This window comes from Melanostigma gelatinosum, assembly GCF_949748355.1.
Source record: "Melanostigma gelatinosum genome assembly, chromosome: 21".
In the NCBI taxonomy this organism is placed as follows: domain Eukaryota; kingdom Metazoa; phylum Chordata; class Actinopteri; order Perciformes; family Zoarcidae; genus Melanostigma; species Melanostigma gelatinosum.
This window is the reverse complement of record NC_136654.1, coordinates 1,415,722-1,435,859: the sequence shown is the minus strand read 5'-3', so window position 1 is coordinate 1,435,859 and position 20,138 is coordinate 1,415,722. Positions and strand designations below refer to the sequence as shown.

Here is a 20,138-nt window from a genome sequence, read left to right as displayed (position 1 = left end):
CTATGTGCCTCGGTACCAGAGATGATGTTACGCGTTATTTGGCTCCCACTGAGTCAACGGAGTACTTTCTCTGGGTATCAGGAGGATTGTGTCGGGAACTAAAGCCGCGAAACCGAACACAGAGCGTATCAGCAATGGTGCCATCCAGCTTGTGAAGAAGTAAGTAGTCTGAAAAGCGACAACCGACATTGTTAGGGTCGATGGGACGGTTGATTGATGACGTTGCATCAGTTTGGACTAATCGGTAATAGTCGATAAGATAACGTAACTAACGTTAGATGTACCGTTATTATTAACGGTATCATGACCGTGTTAGCTTGCTGTACCAGTATCTGTTAGCTTGCATGTGTTATTATGCTGACTAACGTTAGATGTGTTGTTTTGCTCGTGCTCGCGGTGCTTCATACGCAGCGATATTTATTATCACACCCCCTGCTTGTGATGATGATAACACACACACCTGTCGAAGTGGAGCAGCAGGTAACATGTCAGAAAACAAAGTGTTTGTCTTGCACGAGCTCAGGATGCACAACCAGCTGTGCTCCCAACAGACCTCACAACAACACAACACCAAACATCTGTGCAAAAATAAACACACTGCAACACTACAAGTATTCTGTCTGTATATATATAATACTGTAGTTATTGTGGATTTTTTACTTTTTAAATATTCTTTACTGTTTTATTACTTATTGACAATACTTGTTTTGATCTGTTTTTTTACTATGTCTCTTGTTTGCACTATCCACTGTGCATATATATATATATATATATATATATATATATATATATATATATATATATATATATATATATATATATATATATATATATATTAGGGGTGTAACGGTTCACAAAACTCACGGTTGGGTGCGATACAGTGGAGTCACGGTTCGGTACGTTTCGGTACAGTAGAAAACTATAAATGCAGAGAAATGTACTTGATTTTAAAATATATTTACTCATTACAACTAACATCATGAAGTTATTCTTTGACTTTGAACAATGATGGACTATACCTGAGTGACTCATCTTCTGGGGTGTCTTCTTAGCAACACAGAAGCATAAAAAACGAAAACTGCTCCTTAATGTTATGTAGTATTGTTACTTACGAGATTTGTGATCTCAATGAGACTACCTGGTGAAATAAAGGTTTAAAAAAATATATATATATATATTTTTTTAAATTGTTTATTCAAACGTGTTGTTCGGTTCGTCATGCGAACCGAACCGTGAGCCTCGTACCGAACGGTTCAATAATATATATATATATATATATATATATATATATATATATATATATATATCTTATCTTCCACTTTAGCAACACCAGGCTACTGTTAGCCTCACAGCTTTATGTATAAGTTAACTTACCTGACGTTAGCGTGGTCCGTTGCTAACATGATACACAGTAACGGGTCCTCACAACCTCAGCGGTGGCTACTGTCAGACTGTCCCAGATGTATTGACTGAGCAGTGAGTGGGTTTGTTGTCGGTTACCCAGGGAGACAAAACAGTCGATGGGAAAGTGATGTTACTTCCTCTGTCGTTGCGGCAGAAGTGTGTCTTACATTCAAGCCTATTTGACTCTCTTTCAGGTTTTTTTAAAGGATGCATGCGACACGTAGCCCTTCATCCGTCCCGACAGCGGCCTCAGGAGATGCCTTGGACCTCAGCTTGGCAGGCTCCCAGCTGTCCATGTCCAGAAGACCCAGCAGCGCTTCACCTGGGAAGTACTTCTCTCGGTCCGTGTCGGTTTCTGTGGCTGGTGACAGCAGAGGAAAACGCAACACCCTGGTGAGTAACCGTCAGCTGCCATATGTGCACTTTTGAGCTGGCAGCAGAACGGAGCTGCTGACTGTTTACGAGTTCTGATCGAATCAAGATGCAGGAAAGAGCAAACTGTCTCAGAGTTCTCCAGGACACCATGATTTGTGTAATGTTTGCAAACAACCCTTCTGAATCCACAGAGTGATGCCAGCTTTGGGAGATCCCGCTCCATCAAGAACCTCCGGCGGTGCAACAGCACCACGCAGGTTAATCAGCAGGCCAACATCAGTTTAAGGTGCAAACACACACACAGATGCACACACACCTGCTGAGGTAATAACACTGGAACTATGCATGCTTGTAGCACATTGGTATCCCTTCTTATTCCTCTGGGCCAGAACTCTTCCCTTCATTCCTTATCACTGACATTGACACACTAAGGTGCACAGAGTACAGTATGTGCTGATTGTGTTCTGCAAAGCCTCAGGCACAACATGTCCTCCTGTTGGATCATCAGATGACCTTTACAGTAACACACATGTTTTTGTAAACGACAGAGAAGAATGTGTGCATTTCAGATAAGGTGTGTCAGACGGTCTTGGAGCGGTGCTGGTGCTCTGAATCCCTGGAGCTCGTGCGCAGTGTCTTTGCTCTTTAAACCAGAGTCTCTCTTCAGCATCAACAGCTGGCAGCCCTGAAGCTCCAGGACAATGGGAATTGTGGCGCTCCGGCATGATAAAGAGTAGAGGGGAGCTGGGCGGCTGTCGCGGGGTGCAGCGACTTGCTTTGTCCCAGGTTAGAGGGGGGAGGGCCGGGACTTTGGGGTCAAATTACCCCCCCCCCCCCCCCCCCCCCAGCAGGAGCCAGTGAAAGGAGAAGTGTGTGTGTGCACGCTCTGCTTCTATTGTCCGCCAGCTGCCACCATGCCCCCTCCCCTCTCTGCCTCTGAGGATGCAGAGCAGAGGGGCTTTAAATTCTAAGTACCACCGAAACCCCCCCCCCCCCCCCAAGTCTTTAAGGGTCATCATTGGGTCGCTCACCACCCCTCTGCCTCTCCACTGCTTCCTCCCCTCCGTGCACCGCTCTCTTGAAAAGCAGAAAGTGGAGGAATGTGCTGCCTCAATTGTGTTGTCCGATTGCTTTTCATTGGGCCAGCTGGCTTCACCCATGCTCACACACATGCTCATTTCTATACTTCTCCAGACACGCTGCACAGCACACGTAGCGTAGGAGGCCAGGCCAGACAAGAGGTCAGCCTACATCTGTGCCTCCTGATGGAGGAGCTGGTGTGTACGGCTATTTGAAGGCCGTCGGGATCAACACATGCACGCATTTACATGGAATCCGTAACGGAGTTCCCCCTCGCAGACGGTCAGCTGCCACATACTGAATTCCAGTACTTGGGGGAGGAGAAGAGACGGGGATGAGTCCCCTTTCTGCAGCTGTCATTACAACATTTAATCTTCTGAAAGCCATGACCTGAGGTTCCTGCATTGTGTGCCGTTGTTTAATTGCATATCGTGCACTGCTAAGCCCTGCTTGTGTGTAAATTGAGCCCATAATGCTTTTTTTGCCACTTGAAGGACAGATTAAAAAAAAAAAAAAAGTTCTTGGCTCACAGCTACAACGAAAAATACACTTCATCCTAATTGCACAAATATGTTTTGGCCCACTCTAGTGGTGTCTTCCTATGCAAATCATTTTGGTTTCATGGGGATAGCAGTGCTAGTATTGTGCAGTATTGTTCAACCTGTGGCTGACTTGTGTGTTCCCCAGTCAGGACCAGAGTGAGGACTACCTGGCCCTGTTCGACAGCAGCTCAGATGGACGCCAGAAACTGGCCAGCCTCAGCAAAGCCTCACCAGACAGAACCACGTGGAACATCCTGGTAGCTGCCTTCAACCACTCTCTCATTTCATTTCATATAAATAGATCCTTTTTGTCCTTTTCTGAGGAAATGTGTTGCTACAGTCTGCACATAAATACATCGGCATATAAATGCATTATACATCCAACATAACTACATGAAAGACATCAGATACCTCCACACACATGTTGATTTAATAAACATCTTGATCATCATCTGTGCTATATAGCTAAACAACGTAGCCGATGTTCCTCCTTTCCAGACATAAAAAGCGATTTGAAGGTTTGTCACTGTCTCAGTAGTTGTAGACGTAACGCGTGTTTGTTTCCTGTCTCTAAGGACGATCAGCCCAGAACTGTCCCGCTGCACTCGAGCTCCCGCAGCACCGGCAGCGTGGACTCTCCCACCGGCCCGAAGAAGAGGGAGCCTGGCATCGCTCTGGCTGCTACCTTCACTGCCAACAACAGGTGGGCAGCGGCTCTGACACACACACACACACACACACACCAGGTAGAGCAGGGACACGCCTGACATCCGTCCGGTGACTACTTGCTCTGCAGCATTCTAGATTTCGAGCTGCTTCTCACATTTCATACCTGCTGGTCATGGCAGCTGATACTGCCTTCAGGAATTCCATCCACACACTGAGACCTTTTTCTTTCATAACAATTGAGTTTGTAACATGGTAAGAATTTCAAAGCATGGACAGTATTTGTTACTGTAAGGCCTTGAGGGGGGTGAAGTGTGAAAACGTTTCAGTGGCATTCTCATCACACAAACACGTCTCCTGGAGAGGGTCACCGTGTCTTTGTTCTTCCCAGGAGCAACAAGGGAGCTGTGGGGAACTCGGTCACCACCATCTTACACAACAACTACTCTGAGAAACCACTGACGCCCAAGAGCTCCAACCAGAGGCCGTCCTTTAAGTATGTCCTGAAATGAACGTCATTGCTTGCTTTATTCATTCATCACAATCACAATCAGAGTTGTTCTTGTAACGTTTTCGAAGCCATTGGAATTTCATTGAATTGAATTTTCTTCAGCAACATCCTGAAGGCCACAGCAAACGATGAGGTGTCACAAGACAACAGCTCCCTGACAAAGTCCCAGAAGAATTTCTCCTCGACGTCCTCCACCTCCAACAACAGGTCTCCGGTGTCGGCTCAGCGCGGCAGCCCCGTGCCGTCCCGACGGAGGGAGGTCACCGAGGAGGAGGCCGAGAGGTCAGACCCACTGTTGTGTGTTTACTGTTCTGTTGGCGTTGATGTTCTGCCGTCCATTGTTCCGTGGCTCATAGCAGCCCCTGTGTGTGTTCTGAAGGTTTATTCAGCAGGTGAACCAGGCAGCGGTCACCATCCAGCGCTGGTACAGACGCCACGCCAAGAGACGGCACACTAACCAGGCGGCGCTCAAACGCATCCTCGCCAGTAAAAGAAAGGTGTGTCTCCGTCCTCACCTCTTCTTCTCCATAGCCTGGACTGGTCTAGTTTCTCTTTCTATTCACAGAGTATCAACTGTCACGCTATCTCTGTGTTTCCCTTGTAGGAGTGGGAGGAGAGAACAGAAGAGGACAGTCGCCCGGAGCAGCAGCAGAAGAGAGACGAAGACAGGAAACGGATTCGTGAGGACAAAGCTCGCCTGGCCCGCCTGGCTGCCATCCAGGTACCCAGCTCTCATTTACCTCCAGCCGTTCTAGTTTCACTGATGCAGCAGAGAGGCAGAGACAGTCTGACTTTTAATCCTTGTGCCGTGGTCCAAATACCTCACAGCAGCACTTTCTGTGAGAAGCATCTTGCTTTGTAAACGTCCACATGTTTGAAATCACGAGATCTAAGATCTACTTTATCAGGTCACGCACTGGACCCTAACCAAACATTGGAAACAAGTGTCTTTGCGGCTGCTTTCCCTGGAATACGTTGGCTCACAACGTTGTCCTGTGTCTCCCTCTGGTGGTGTGTTACAGGAGCTGCAGCAGAAACGAGCTCAGCGGGTTGCAGAGGCTCAGCATGCAGCGGAGGTGGAGCTGGAGAGTCTGAGGCCGGCTGGCGCGGTCGGACGCAAGAAGCCGCCCAAGATTTCTCTCACCAACAGAAGTCCGGCCTCACCGGGCAACAACAGCCCGATGTCGCCCACTGAGGGGAAAGCTAAGAACACCGGTCGGTATTGTTTTGTTCATGATTTCTGGGCATTGATAAGTCTGTTGTCCTATCGTTCTCGTGGTATATTGTTGTGTGGTATTTAAGGGCACTCGTACTGGTCAGCACAAGCCATGAATATTATAAGATGTATTGATTTGTAATGTGTCTCCACAGAGTCCAATTGGAATGTTACGGCTGACTTAATTGAGATGAGCTTCAGGGCCATTTCCCCAGCTTTGTCCAATCACAGAGGCTCTCAGGGCTCTCAGGTATATAACACCTCCTCTCTATAACACCTCCTCTCTCTTTCTCCTGGTGCGTAACACCTCCTCTCTCTTTCTCCTGGTGCGTAACACCTCCTCTCTCTTTCTCCTGGTGCGTAACACCTCCTCTCTCTTTCTCCTGGTGCGTAACACCTTCTCTCTCTTTCTCCTGGTGCGTAACACCTCCTCTCTCTTTCTCCTGGTGCGTAACACCTCCTCTCTCTTTCTCCTGGTGCGTAACACCTCCTCTCTCTTTCTCCTGGTGCGTAACACCTCCTCTCTCTTTCTCCTGGTGCGTAACACCTCCTCTCTCTTTCTCCTGGTGCGTAACACCTTCTCTCTCTTTCTCCTGGTGCGTAACACCTCCTCTCTCTTTCTCCTGGTGCGTAACACCTCCTCTCTCTTTCTCCTGGTGCGTAACACCTCCTCTCTCTTTCTCCTGGTGCGTAACACCTCCTCTCTCTTTCTCCTGGTGCGTAACACCTCCTCTGTGTTTCTCCTGGTGCGTAACACCTCCTCTCTCTTTCTCCTGGTGCGTAACACCTCCTCTCTCTTTCTCCTGGTGCGTAACACCTCCTCTGTGTTTCTCCTGGTGCGTAACACCTCCTCTCTCTTTCTCCTGGTGCGTAACACCTCCTCTCTCTTTCTCCTGGTGCGTAACACCTCCTCTGTGTTTCTCCTGGTGCGTAACACCTCCTCTCTCTTTCTCCTGGTGCGTAACACCTCCTCTCTCTTTCTCCTGGTGCGTAACACCTCCTCTCTCTTTCTCCTGGTGCGTAACACCTCCTCTCTCTTTCTCCTGGTGCGTAACACCTCCTCTGTGTTTCTCCTGGTGCGTAACACCTCCTCTCTCTTTCTCCTGGTGCGTAACACCTCCTCTCTCTTTCTCCTGGTGCGTAACACCTCCTCTCTCTTTCTCCTGGTGCGTAACACCTCCTCTCTCTTTCTCCTGGTGCGTAACACCTCCTCTCTCTTTCTCCTGGTGCGTAACACCTCCTCTCTCTTTCTCCTGGTGCGTAACACCTCCTCTCTCTTTCTCCTGGTGCGTAACACCTCCTCTCTCTTTCTCCTGGTGCGTAACACCTCCTCTGTGTGTTTCCTTTGTGGGATCAGGAGGACAGAGCCGAGGTGGAGGTTTGTCTGGTGCAGCAGCAGAACGACAGGAAGTCTCTCCGTAAAGAGAAAGCCCGTCTGGTCCTCCTCGCTGCCACGCAGGTGAACACACCTGAGGTACGTACTGTGTTCTAGACCCTAATTAATGAAACGATCACACAGAGCTGCGGCTCACAGCTGTTGACTGACTGACGGCTCCCTCTGGTGGTGTGTTACAGGAGCTGCAGCGCTCTGCAGAGGCTCAGCATGAGGTGGAGCTGGAGAGTGTGAGAGAAACGGGTGTGGTCGGACGCAGGAAGGTTTCTCTCACCAACAAAGGGTCGGCCTCAGCGGGCAACAACAGCCCGACGTCGACCACAGATGTGAAAGCTAAAAACACAGGTGAGCCTTATTGACCACCAACAACATGGAAAGTAGATCACGTGAAAGAACCTGTAATACTGTAGCTGTAGCGGTGTTGGAGTACTCGAGGTGGACTGGATCTCTAGACCGCTTATTAAAGTCCCGGTGTCTCGGTCTCAGACGAAGAAGCCTCTGCAGCTGATATCACGAGACTGCCCGTGTGTTTGAGTCGGTCTCGCCCTACCTTGGTCTCTGTCTTGGTCTCAACCCCTCAAAGTCTTGGTCTTGTCTCGGCCTCGACACACTCCGGTCCTGGTCTTGACGTGGTCTCGGTTTCAATGTTTCCACAGACTCCAATCTGAACGTTGTGGCTGAGTTCGGTGAGCTCTCCAGCTTCAGAGCAGTTTCCCCAGCTTTGTCCAATTGCAGAGCTTCCCAGTGTTCCCAGGTAAAGAATTAAAAACCAGCTGCACTTTATTGATTCAAAACGATTGACTCCGTCCGTTATAAGCTTGTTTGTGATCTCCGTGCTGCAGGAGATCCTGCAGAGGTCGGTGAGTGTGGAGGACCAGCGGCAGGGAGCTTTGTCCAGCAGAGCTCCGTCTAAAACCACCCTGAACGATCTGCTGGACACCCTGAAGCTGTTGGAGGAGGAGCCAGAGAGGCTGTCACAGCCCAAGTGCTACAGCAAAGAGAAATACGCCTGGATAGACGAGGTGACACTAATACCGGTATTCATTTCCTAGTTATGTAGCGCTGACCACCAGCCAGAGAGCACTTCTCTGTTCACGACTTTAACCTGCATCTCCACTGTGTCTCCCCTAAAGGACGGAGACTCCAACTCTCTGACCACCGACAACCTGGAGCGTCACGGCCAGCTGAGTCACCACCCGGCGCTGCCAGACGGGGGCGCCCTGCTCTCCGAGGCCAAGCTGCAGAGCATCATGAGCTTCCTGGACGAGATGGAGAAGTCTGAACAGGAGAGACCACGCTCGGTGACTTCGGGCTCGCACAGAGAGGTCCGCGTCTGTCCGCTCTCAGGATATGTTAATCCCGCTGTTGTTGGATTTCCTGATTAATAACAAAAGCGATAAATCAGTTGACACACTTTGACCGCTTGTGCTTGTGCCCCTGCGTGTTCTCAGGCCGTGCTGTCGGAGGAGGAGCTGGTTGGTGTCGAGCAGGCGTCCGCCGCCGACGTCTCCGGCTCCATGATGAGAATCAAGCTGGAGCTGGAGGAGAAGAAACGTGCAGTCAACATGCTGCAGGCCGCACTGGTGGGGGAAACTCACACACATTACTGTGCATCTGAACGTGGGCGGACCCGTTCGCTGCCTTGGGTGACGATACCCAGCCTCAGCATTGTTTATCTCCTTCAGGGCCAGCAGAGGGAGCTCACCGTGAGACACGTGAAGGAGACCGAGAAGGAGCTGAGCAGGAGCTTCCAGCTCCAGAGGGAACAATATGAAGCCACCATCCAGAGACACCTCACATTCATCGATCAGGTAGCTGCACGTACACAACCTAACCTGCATCCAGCTCTTCTCACACGTCTTCTCTCGTGGTTTGAAACTGTGTTCCGTCTTTCTTCAGCTGATCAACGATAAAAAGCTGTTGACTGAGCGCTGTGAAGGAGTGTTGGGAGAGCTGAAGCAGGTGGACCAAAAGTACACCAAGAAGATTGCACAGATGCAGGAGCAGCATGAGATGGTGAGAAGACGTTCCCTCCAGCTGAACGGCTCGATGGTGATCCAATGTTCCCGCCGAGATTCATGAATTTGCTCGTGCACTTCTGAGTTTTCTTCTTCTGCTTTGCATCTGGCGTCATCGTGTCGCAACGAGCGCTTTCTTGCAGTGCTGCTTTTGTCTAACTGTCTTTTCTCCCACTGTTTTTCCCTCTCCTCTTCCTCCTCTTCTTCACTGTCTTTCTCCGTCCTTTTCTGTATTTCTGTTTTTTTCCCTGGCTTTTAGGTGTGGCAAATTCTGGGTCCCTTGTGCGAGGTAACTTATTTTTTCTCCTCTTACCTGGTCATCATGGCACGGTCATCCCTCTCATTCCTTTTCCTTTCATTTCTCTGTCCCTCACACCTTCTGTTGGACAGTCTGTCTGCATGTGAGTCTTTTCTCATTCATCTCTAGATGTAACTATAGAGCTTATTGTTGGAATGCTGTTAAGCATTCCAACAATGAGAAACAAAAGAGAACAAAAGAAACCGTTCAACTATCAAAATGTTCAGCTCCTTCAGCTCATCTCTGATATGACTTTTTCTATTTCTAACCTTTAAACTTTTTGAGTCATTAAGCTTTTAGCAACTTTATTTTTGAATGGGTTTCTATGGAGAATATTTTCAAATCCTCTTAAACTTCTTCAACTTTCAAATCCAAATCATGTTTTATTATTGCAAACCTATTTGTGCTACAAGTGTAAAAGTATTATAGAAAAGACATACTGTAGAAGTTTCTGCACGTTTTCAGACCTGAAAAACCTTTTCTGTCTAAATGTCGAGCGTTGTCTGCGTTGAACTTCTTTAAATGCTCAGCTCTGCAGCTGGCACTGACATTCATTTGTTCCCTATCACCTCCTGGCAGACGTTTGACGAGGACGAAACACACCCAGTGTACTGAATGTCAAACCGCTCCTCTTCCTTGCTCTTGCTCAAACACCGAGTTCTAGTTGGTCCACATATTTTCTACTAGTACTACTACTACTGCTACTTCTTCTACTGCCATTATTATTACTATTACTTCTACTGTTATATTAAATACTACGACCAATACTACAGCTATTACTACTGATACTACATCTTCTACTACTTCTTCTAATTACTAATACTTCTACTACAACTACAATTTCTACTGCTACTACAAATATCACTACTGCTACTACTAGTACTTATTGTAATGCTACTAATAGTTCTACAAATAATACTTCCACACATTTTTACAGGATCTGTTCTTCCTCTCATTCATTAATATCGGAGCAATAGGAGCTACGGTTATGGGAGTTTTGATGATTTGTTTGAGAGGTGTTTCCCTGTTTTATCTCCATGAAATGGCTTCAGGCACACAGGTGTTCACGATTGAGCCAATTAGTGATGTTGATAAACACACAGACTCACAGACACACGCACACATACACTCCTCTCCCTCTCTCTCTCTCTCTCTCTCTCTGTGTCTCTCATACAGTCATTCAGGTCTTATGGATCTTTAGAGGTCTTTCCCCCCTCCTCCACCCGCCCCCCCCCCCACACACACACACGCCATTTCAAAATAAAAGCCCCACAGAATGAATCCTAACTGAAATGCTTGTGATGAGCCTGTCATTTAATAACCGGTTTGTGTTTATCGAACATTATGATTCTGTCTCCTCTCCCCTTCTCCCCCACACCCCACACCCCATTTCAAAATAAAAGCCCCAGAGAGTGAATTCTAACTGAACTGCTTGTGATGAAGCCTGTCATTCAATAACCTCTGTTTGTGTGTGTCAGACATTATGATTATGTCTCCTCTCTCCCACCCTTTCAAAATAAAAGCCCCATGGATTAACTGTATTTGAACGTTTAGCTCAAAATTTGGCTTTGTTGTTGAAATAATGAATGCTCTTACAAATACTGCGACAACTACTGCTCCTGCTAATATTTCTAGTATTACTACCACTACTACTACTACTACTTCAACTTTTGCTGTTGCTACTATTACTGCTACTGCTATTACTGCTACCATAAATATTATTACTACCACTACTGCTATTACTACCACTACCACTACTATTATTACTGATACCACAACTGCTAATACTGCTATTCCTGCTACTACAGGTACTAATACTACTACAGCTAGTAGTACGACTTCTACTAGTACTACTGCTACTTCAAAAACTGACTTTACTATTACTACTACTACTACTACTTATTATACTACTACTACTGTTATATAAAATACTACGACCACTACTACAGCTGTTACTTCGACTGCTGATACTACTACTTCTACTACTTCTAATTACTCATACTTAGACTACAACTTCTACTACTACTACTACAACAAATATCACTACCGCTGGAATTCTTTGAAGCTACAGAAACCGTTCGAATATCAAAATGTTCAGCTCTTTCAGGAGAGGGGTGATATAACTTCATATTTGTAATCTTTCAACTTTTTTGAATTATTCAGCTTCTTGCAATTTTTTTAAAATTGGATATCTATTTTCAGCAATGTTTTTGAGATTCATTTCAGCTTTCAGCATTCCAACGCATTTTCAGCAGGAAATGCATTTTCTAGTTTCCCTTGTGGTTCTTTGATCTTAACATGCATACCCCTGGACTTCGTCACTGTTGTCTTCACCTGGTGAAAGCTAAACAAAGTCCCTCCCGAGCTTTACGTGAGAATAATACCCTGCTGCTGATTTATCAGTGCCGCCTCTCTGTGACACCAAACCACCTCCATCGTTTCCCCTCCTCAGGAAATCAAGAAGTTAAAAGAGCTAATGAGCGCCACGGAGAAGATCCGCCGGGAGAAATGGATCGACGAGAAAACCAAGAAGATCAAAGAGATCACTGTGAAAGGTACTTCAGCCTCAAAGTTCTCTGATTCCAGCTTCTTAAATGTGAATATCTTCTGCTTTCTCTCCTCTGTGAGACATTTGACGACGTCTTCTTTGGCTCTGGGAAACACGAGTCGACATTTTACTCACCAAACTACTAATCGATCAATTGAGAAAATAATTGACAAAGAAAGGAAATGGTTTGTTGCAGCCATGGTGTAATGTCATGTTGTGTACTTCTAACTTGCTTGGGGGTAAGTTCATATCAAGTACTCTTTTATTCATGCATCCTTTAGCAGGAATCTGACATGTACTCGTATTGACTCTCACCATCAAACTCAACGACGCATGCTGCATTGCATCTATGACATGTAGTAAACACACTTTGTCCATCATGAATCTATTGTACTGGCATGAACAAAGAGGAGCAGACACTTACCGAGTTCCTCCACTATTTCCTGCCTGTGAGGATTCATGAGAGTCCATGAGAAGTCCCAGACCGTCGTCAGCCAGAGCTGATGGAGTGTTTGTAGAGTCACCGAGCTCGAGAGCCCTTCTTTGTGTTTCTCTACTCGGTGTATTTACTTCTGTTTTCACCAATATCTGGACCTAAAGTAAACCTGCCTCGAAGTCATCTGACTCATGACTATCCAGAATCATTATTTCAAACAAAACACCAATCATCACATTTTCCTCCCAGCGTGTTTTATCCAGTGAGCCGTAAACCTCTCGCAGGCCCTGACCTGGATTCTGTTCTTCCACCCCCCCTCAGGTCTGGAGCCAGAGATCCAGAAGCTGATCTCGAAGCACAAACAGGAGCTGAAGAAGCTGCGGACGCTCCACGAGGCGGAGCTGCTGCAGGGGGACGACCGCGTGGCCCAGCGCTACGTCTGCCAGTGTGAGGAGCTCCGCCAACAGCTGGAGAGGGAGAAGGAGGAGCAGTGTCAGAGAGAGAGGGAGCTCGCCAAACAGAGGTGGGCATGTCACGCCATCAGTACTCATCACAGCCTTCTGTAGAACCTTCCACAGCCGACGTCATCAACAATATGCAGGTGCATGTTGGCCGTCCAGACGAGTTAGAAGCTTCAAACATGGAATCCAAACTGTCACCAGCATCAAAATGTCTGGTTGTTGAGTGTTCAGTTGCCAGAATCAATATTCCAACAGCTGACTTAAGTTTTACATGTTTGAATTCTGAATTATGTTAAACGAGTAATCGCGTTAACTGGTGACTCTCAGCCGAGTCCGTGGTGGCTCGGAGTAACTTAACAGTTGTCTGATATCAGAAGTATTCAACTGTGTGGCTCCTTTGTTAAAACCACAATGATGCAACGAGAGAGGGAATAAGTGCTGCTGACAGACAAGTACATCGTACCACTCGTGATCCAGATCAGGGGACAGGACGTCCTCGTCCAAAGGTCCTGAACACCAAATAATGTCTCAACTCGAGTCATGATGTAGTCCCATGTACAGTGAACAACAGTTGTATTAACGTCTGTATGTCGTCAACATCTGAATAATACTTCGACTACAACTTCTACTACTACTACAAATATCACTACTACTACTACTAGTACTTATTCTAATGCTACGAATACTTCTACGAATAATACTTCTACTACAACTTATACTGCTACAAATATCACCACTGATGAATTTTTTTAAGCCACAGAAATTGTTCAAATATCAAAATGTTCAGCGCTTTCAGGAGAGGTGTGATATGACTTCATATTTGTAATCTTTAAATATAAATATTAAGCTATTTGCAATTAGTTTTTGAATTGGATATCAGAGACTATATATATATATATATATATATATATATATATATATATATATATATATATATGAATGAGCGAAATGAACAAAAACAATAAGGAGAGAGAAGATCTGATGACGAGTGACTGTAAAACAAACAAAATAAGTAGTCGGTCACTCTGTCACTCAAAAATGACTTTTAGGCAATAAACAGTTTGAATAATGCAAAATATTTTATATTAGAATTTATTATTGATGAACTGTCACTGTTTAAACCGAAGCTTCGGCTACAAGCTACCGAACGTGTTGACTGCCGCTGAATAAAGTCCTCTGAGTCTCTGTCCTGGTGTTTGAAGGTCTGTACATGAACACAGATAACAGAGTTGATCATCTCGTGACTTGTAGTTTCATGGACACTATCAACATGCAAGCACACACACATTAACACAGTAAAAGTCAGCTTACAACTGTCCAACCTCACACTTTGAACTGAAAGAAAAACTCTTCAGACAGGAAGCAGGAAGCAGCTTTAAAGTGAACATCTTGCGTACCAAGCAGCCTGCCTGGAGCTTAAAACCTGGAACAGGCCGGTAGAGTTCGAGAGTTGGTTAAAAGGCAGCGCGCTCATGTTTGAGTGCTCTGCCAGTGAGTAATGAGTCCACATCGGTTCCCTTCATTTCAGCAGCCTGTCTTTCTGCTCACGTGTGTGTCAGATATGAGAAGCAGCTTCAGGAGGAGGAGCTGTCGCTGCAGCAGCAGAGGAGGCGGCTCTACAAGGAGGTGGCTGATGAGAAAGAGAGGCTGGCTCAGCTGGCTGCGAGGTAATGTCCGAGGTCACGTCTTTCCACTGTGAAAATCTGAAGTCGTGAACCGGAGTTGTTTTTCTTACGAGAGACATCCACAGAATGTTCCACTAGTTGGTCGTCATTCTCGTCAGCTCAATCATTAAACTCTTCTGGGTGTTCCGAGTTGTGGTTCCAGTCTTGTCTGGTAGTTTGTTTTTAGAAATGTCGTCCCACATGGATGATGCTGAGATGAACGGAGAGCACTGAATGTATCTCGTACATGCAACCTCATTGTTGGGCTCCACAGAAACCTTTTGGTGTTTCCCAAAACCTGCTGAGGGAATCGACTGTGTTCTCCTGGTCACGGCTCTTCTTTGTGTTTCTCCGGCAGGCAGCGCGGCGAGCTGGAGGAGAACAGCTCTCTGGCAGGGAGGGCCCTCCAAGAAGAGCTGGACAAGACCAGAGAGGAGCAGGAGAGGAGGCACCAGGTGAGGATAAGGTGCAGAACAACAGCAGCATCATTAACTAGTGGCTGCACCTCTGCTAACATCCATCACACGAATCTCAGGCAGTTAGCAGGAACCTGATTCAGTGTTGTTTGCGCGACCAGGTGGAGATGAAGACCTTACAAGAACGTTTGGACATTGAAAAGCAGACGTGGGAGGAAAACTACAAGAAAAAAGAGGTTTGTTCACAGTGAGGTGTAAGAAGCTAAACCTGCAGGAATGTGCTTCCTCCTGAGCGAACACATGGAAATGTGTCAAACCTTTCGAATTGAGTTCTAGTACCTGCAGGTTCACCTGTTTAAACTTCTCTTCTCTGCATTACTAGTCATCATGTATCAGTTTTAGAGTTACTGTGGGAACGTTTTACTGGTAGTGAATCAGTCTCTGATCCAGGAACTTCCTGTTAATAAGTGAAAGATTTACCAACAAAGAAGAAATTCTGCGTGTGTGTGTGTGTGTGTGTGTGTGTGTGTGTGTGTGTGTGTGTGTGTGTGTGTGTGTGCGTGTGCGTGTGCGTGTGCGCGTGTGTGCGTGTGCGTGTGTGTGTGTGTGTGCAGGAAGCGTGGCTGCTGAGCCGCGAGCGTGAACTCAAAGAAGAACTGCGACGAGGACGCGACAAAGAGATCGAGCTCGCCATCTGGACGCTGGAGGAGGAGACCAGCAAGGACAAGGAGGCGTGTGAGAGGGCAGCTGACAACAGGTGTGTGTTGACTGCACCGTCACAATGAACTCATGTAGTTCCTAAGAAAGATGTTGTCAGAAACACGAGCGTTCTTAAAATGTACTTTGGGGAGTTTGTTGCTGTAGTGGACATCCATAACTGTATGATTCCAGTTCAATTCAATTTATTTGTGGAGCCCAGCATCACAAATGTGCCTCATATGGCTTTAGATTCTGTACAGCGTACATACAACATCCTCTGACTGTGGACCGTCACATCAGATAAAGGAAAAATGAAGAAACCTCAGTGGAGAGCAACGTGATGAACAGACGTGTAAGGGATGTGAACAGATTGATTTGCATCCTTGCAGAATTTGGGATGGGAATCTTTTTTACTTTTTGCAAAACCTATTTTTCTCCCACTCTTCCTCTCCAACGGCCTCTGACCGACACCGCTGTCCCGTGAACACTGTTCTCAGGGTGAAGCGGGTGAGGGATAAGTACGAGGCGGAGCTGAGGGAGCTGGAGCGCTCTGAGAGGGCGGCTGTGGAGAAACAACAGGAGCTGAGGAGGCAGCAGATGGAGGCGGAGGGAGAGCGGATCAGACTGCAGGCCGTGCTCCGACAGAAAGAACAGGAGACCGAGGACGTCACTCAGGTGAGGAGCAGGCGGTTTATGTTCTTCCATGTTTCCTCTGAAGGCCTCTTCTCACCATTCTGGTACCTCTCCTCCTCTCCAACATCCTTTCAGACCAGGGACAAGCTGGTGGACGAGCGCCGCAGCCTGGCCGAGGTGATACGGCAGGAGTTCGCCGACCGGCTGGTGATGACGGAGGAGGAGAACCGCAGGATGAAGGTGGAGGTGTCAGAGGTCCGAGCGAGGCTCCGGATGGAGGTGGAGAGAGTCACCAGGGAGAAGGAGGAGGAACTGGCTGAAGTCCACCAACGGTCAGTTTAACTTACTTTATTCATTCGCTGTATCCTGTTTTAAAGATTATTATTTATTTAGTTGTATAATGTGTTAAAATCTATTAATTGCAAACATGTTTCACTTCCTGTTTCTTTCTGAATGAGGTCAGTCGATGTCTGCTTGGTGTGAAAACAACAAAACAAAAGAAGTCACATTTTCATTCACGTCCTCTTCTCTGTGATTTATTGTTGACAGAGTGAAGTCGGCCATCTTGAAGAAAGAGGAGACCGTCAGTCATCTCCGGAAGCAGCACGAGGTGAGCCCCCCCCCCCCCCCGTCGTTCTGTCAGAGCGTGATCAATCAGAAAACATGTTGGATGAGAGATGATTGACAGCGTGTGTTTTAATGTCGTCCTCTCCTCTGATAGGCTTCCCTGAAGAGGGCGGACCACCTGGAGACCCTGTGGGAGCAGCAGAGGAAGCAGTTGCTGGAGAAGTGACTGACAGGAGGGCCTCATCCTTCTGCCCCCCCCCCCCGTCGCTGTGAAGCCCCCACCAGAGTTCTGTTTCTTCTTTGGACGAAGTCTTCAGTCTTTGGACTGAACCTGTGGAACTTCAGGACGGTGAACAAGTGACTGAACCTTCTCCTACCTCATTTGAGAAACACAAAATGGGGAAATGCACCCCCCCCCCCCCCATGGAGCAGCGTGTTGTTAGAACTTCCCTAATTTACTTGCCACAGACCAGGTGGCACAAATTCTTCTTCTTTCCTTTCCCGAGGAGGACTGCTGCAGTTCTTTGTTACTGTACCCCCCCCCCCCCCCCTCCTCTGGTGCAGGAATGCCTCCATGTTCCCCACAGAGCTGCCACGGAGAACTGTTCCAGATGTTTCTGAAACCAGCACGAAGAAACCTGCGCTGGTTTGAAGTGGGAGAAGGTGTGGTGGGTGGGGGGGGGACCACTTACAACCAAGAACTGGGATCAGTCAGAGCTGCAGAATTATCTTCTGTTGGGACCAAGTGGAGCTCCTGGTGCCCCCTTTTATCTGCTGAGTCGTGTGTTTTTGTCCCAGTGCCCCCTGAAGGCCCCGGGTCTCTGAGCAGCTTGTTCTGTGGACCTGACGTTAGAAGTGAAGTACTGACACGTGGACAGACTGAAGTTACAGCGCATGTAGGATGCTGATAGAAAGAGCGATTGATGAGTGGACAACTTCATAAAGAAAGGAAAAGGACGAGTGAAGAAGAAGGTTCGAGGTGAAAGACGGAGGATTGTAGGCTTTGGAAGTTTCTGAATGTGAGGAAGAAAGAAGAGGAGAGAGGATCGGAGGGGTGGGGGGGCAGAAGGAGGAAGGACTGCGCATAGAAATGTTTATAGGATTAGGAAAGCAGAGCTGGGACAGATCCGGGTGGTAGGAGGGTCTGAGGGGTACAAAGCATGTGACCAGAGGTATGTTCCACCGCCCTGACTCAGAGGCTGCACTGTGACAAAACACACACACACACACACACACACACACACACACACACTACCTGTGTTGGGATGTTTGGTGATGCTCCTCACTTCATTGTGACCGTGACGTTGGTTGAAGATGAGTCGAAGCCCCTCTCACTCTCACTCTCACTGAAAGTCTCTGTGGATAAGATTTCAGTGAGAACGGTCCACAGCATGAGTTAGTGTGTGTGTGTGGGGGGGGGGGGGGGGCTAAAGCTGAAAATGAAGTTATTTCGGTGCAACATGATGTGAAATGACATCACTCTGATGTGATTGTAAAGGCTCCAAACTCACCCTCACATAGCAACATATTTATTGAGTTCCTCTTTTCTTTATTTATTTCCCAGCTCAGCGCTCTTACACAACCCTTTGTGGTGTTGTTGGTCCACACAAAGGTCCTTTGAAGTATTCTTCTCTCAAAGCTCGTCAGCACATCAAGTGTTTTTACTGTAACTTAGCAGAGCGGCTAACCGCCATGCTGACACCTTAAAACGATGCAGTTTGTAGACGGTTTAAATACAGTACGTCAGGTTTTTCTGACACGGAAGTCGTCCGAGCCCCAATGTGAAGGGTTCATATGAAGTGTAACGTGGTGAGCGGTAGGAGTAGTGCAGCTTTATGGGTAATGTGGTTTCTGACCCGAAGCACTAAATCAGAGTGATTGTCGCCACAAATCACTTCCAAGTTTACGGAGCAGAACTGAAACAGAAGCCCCGACTGGAGGTCGGTCAGCGAGGCGGGAGGTGGATGATGCGCGTCACACGTCGCTGTGAGTTTCACGGCCGCTCACCGAGGTCCAGTGTGAGCCACGAGGTCCACTGAGCCACGAGGTCCACTGAGCCACGAGGTCCAGTGTGAGCCACGAGGTCCAGTGTGAGCCACGAGGTCCAGTGTGAGCCACGAGGTCCAGTGTGAGCCACGAGGTCCACTGTGAGCCACGAGGTCCACTGTGAGCCACGAGGTCCACTGAGCCACGAGGTCCAGTGTGAGCCACGAGGTCCACTGTGAGCCACGAGGTCCAGTGTGAGCCACGAGGACTCTGGCCCGGAGGCAGCACTGCTCTGCCGGTGTTGGCTCAGCAGACGGTGGCGATGCAATTCCTCGCGCATGCCCGCCCTACAAGTGCCAATGCGCCTTCCCTTTTGTGCGTGTGTGCGTGTGCGTGCGTGCGTGCGTGCGTGCGTGCGTGCGTGCGTGCGTGCGTGCGTGCGTGCGTGCGTGTGTGTGTGTGTGTGTGTGTGCGCCAGCGGTCCTCCCATTGTGACCTGAGTCAACCCTCGTGGTGTCAGATACACACAAGTTTATTTTGTATATTTTTTTATTCATTTTTACCTTTGTATACAAACCATTCCAGCTGTCAACAGTTCTGGTTCTGTTGTGATCCATCTCTGCACGTGTAACCTCTGTGCCGAACACGTATCTTCATCTTGTTAGTTTAGTTGTGATGGTTGGTCGTGGTGATGATGGTTGAATTGAACTGTGCAGATGGTGACTGAATAAAAACAAAGAACAAAGGCTTGTTCCTCGTCTCTGTTCGCTTTGGGGAAACAAGACAATTGTTTGCTTGTTTTCCGTCCCCCGCCCTCATCATCCCTCGCTCCGTCAGACGTAACTCACGGCGTCGAGGGAGACGAAGAAGTGTCTTCAGTCACATCCACTCAACACGCTGGAGAATTCCAACAATGAGCCCAAAGAGCTGGCGGTTTGAAGCCTGAAGTGATTCATTAACAGCATTTCTGCAGCGTTTAAATGCATCGCTTCCTTCCTGAATTGTCTGTAAACCTTGAACAGTTTCTTGATAATTGATGTTTTGGCACAATACGAGCTGCCTTTATGGAAGTTAAAACCACCTCTGGATGTTTCAGCCTATACATCTGGAATAATGTCCAGAGCTGACCCACTTTCTTCTTCTCTTTTTTTCTTTCACCCTGCAGCTAGCTCACTTCCTCCAGACTGCCAAAGCAGCCGGTGGTGCGTACTGAAACGTGTCTCTC

General features: G+C 47.5%; 1 protein-coding gene across 3 annotated transcripts; it reads left to right on the top strand.

Moving 5' to 3' along the window:
* The first annotated feature begins 48 nt into the window (after nucleotides 1-48).
* On the top strand, nucleotides 49-17,392 carry cep131 (centrosomal protein 131). 3 transcript variants are annotated; one of them, XM_079293821.1, is made up of 30 exons: nucleotides 49-159; nucleotides 1,599-1,797; nucleotides 1,971-2,065; nucleotides 3,547-3,658; nucleotides 3,977-4,104; nucleotides 4,459-4,563; nucleotides 4,681-4,860; nucleotides 4,958-5,075; nucleotides 5,183-5,299; nucleotides 5,601-5,793; nucleotides 5,950-6,044; nucleotides 7,152-7,268; nucleotides 7,370-7,532; nucleotides 7,844-7,941; nucleotides 8,030-8,209; nucleotides 8,321-8,512; nucleotides 8,639-8,770; nucleotides 8,873-8,998; nucleotides 9,087-9,203; nucleotides 9,465-9,494; nucleotides 11,956-12,058; nucleotides 12,809-13,010; nucleotides 14,508-14,615; nucleotides 14,971-15,067; nucleotides 15,190-15,264; nucleotides 15,643-15,785; nucleotides 16,225-16,402; nucleotides 16,496-16,692; nucleotides 16,910-16,970; nucleotides 17,082-17,392. In XM_079293821.1, the coding sequence occupies exons 2-30, from the start codon at nucleotides 1,612-1,614 to the stop codon at nucleotides 17,151-17,153; spliced, it is 3,720 nt and encodes a 1,239-aa protein (XP_079149947.1). In that variant the 5' UTR covers nucleotides 49-159; nucleotides 1,599-1,611; the 3' UTR covers nucleotides 17,154-17,392. The 3 variants fall into 3 exon arrangements, with proteins under 3 accessions (XP_079149947.1, XP_079149946.1, XP_079149948.1); XM_079293820.1 differs by having other exon boundaries at nucleotides 9,087-9,239; XM_079293822.1 differs by lacking the exon at nucleotides 9,465-9,494.
* Nucleotides 17,393-20,138: the final 2,746 nt, after the last annotated feature.

What these genes read in the sequence shown, in the direction of transcription:
- cep131 (XM_079293820.1), top strand. Translation starts at nt 1,612, where the DNA reads ATGCATGCGACACGTAGCCCTTCATCCGTCCCGACAGCGGCCTCAGGA. An exon ending in ACATGCTGCAGGCCGCACTG is followed by an intron (nt 8,771 to 8,872) that starts GTGGGGGAAACT and finishes TATCTCCTTCAG; the next exon opens with GGCCAGCAGAGGGAGCTCAC. An exon ending in TCCAGCTGAACGGCTCGATG is followed by an intron (nt 9,240 to 9,464) that starts GTGATCCAATGT and finishes CCTGGCTTTTAG; the next exon opens with GTGTGGCAAATTCTGGGTCC.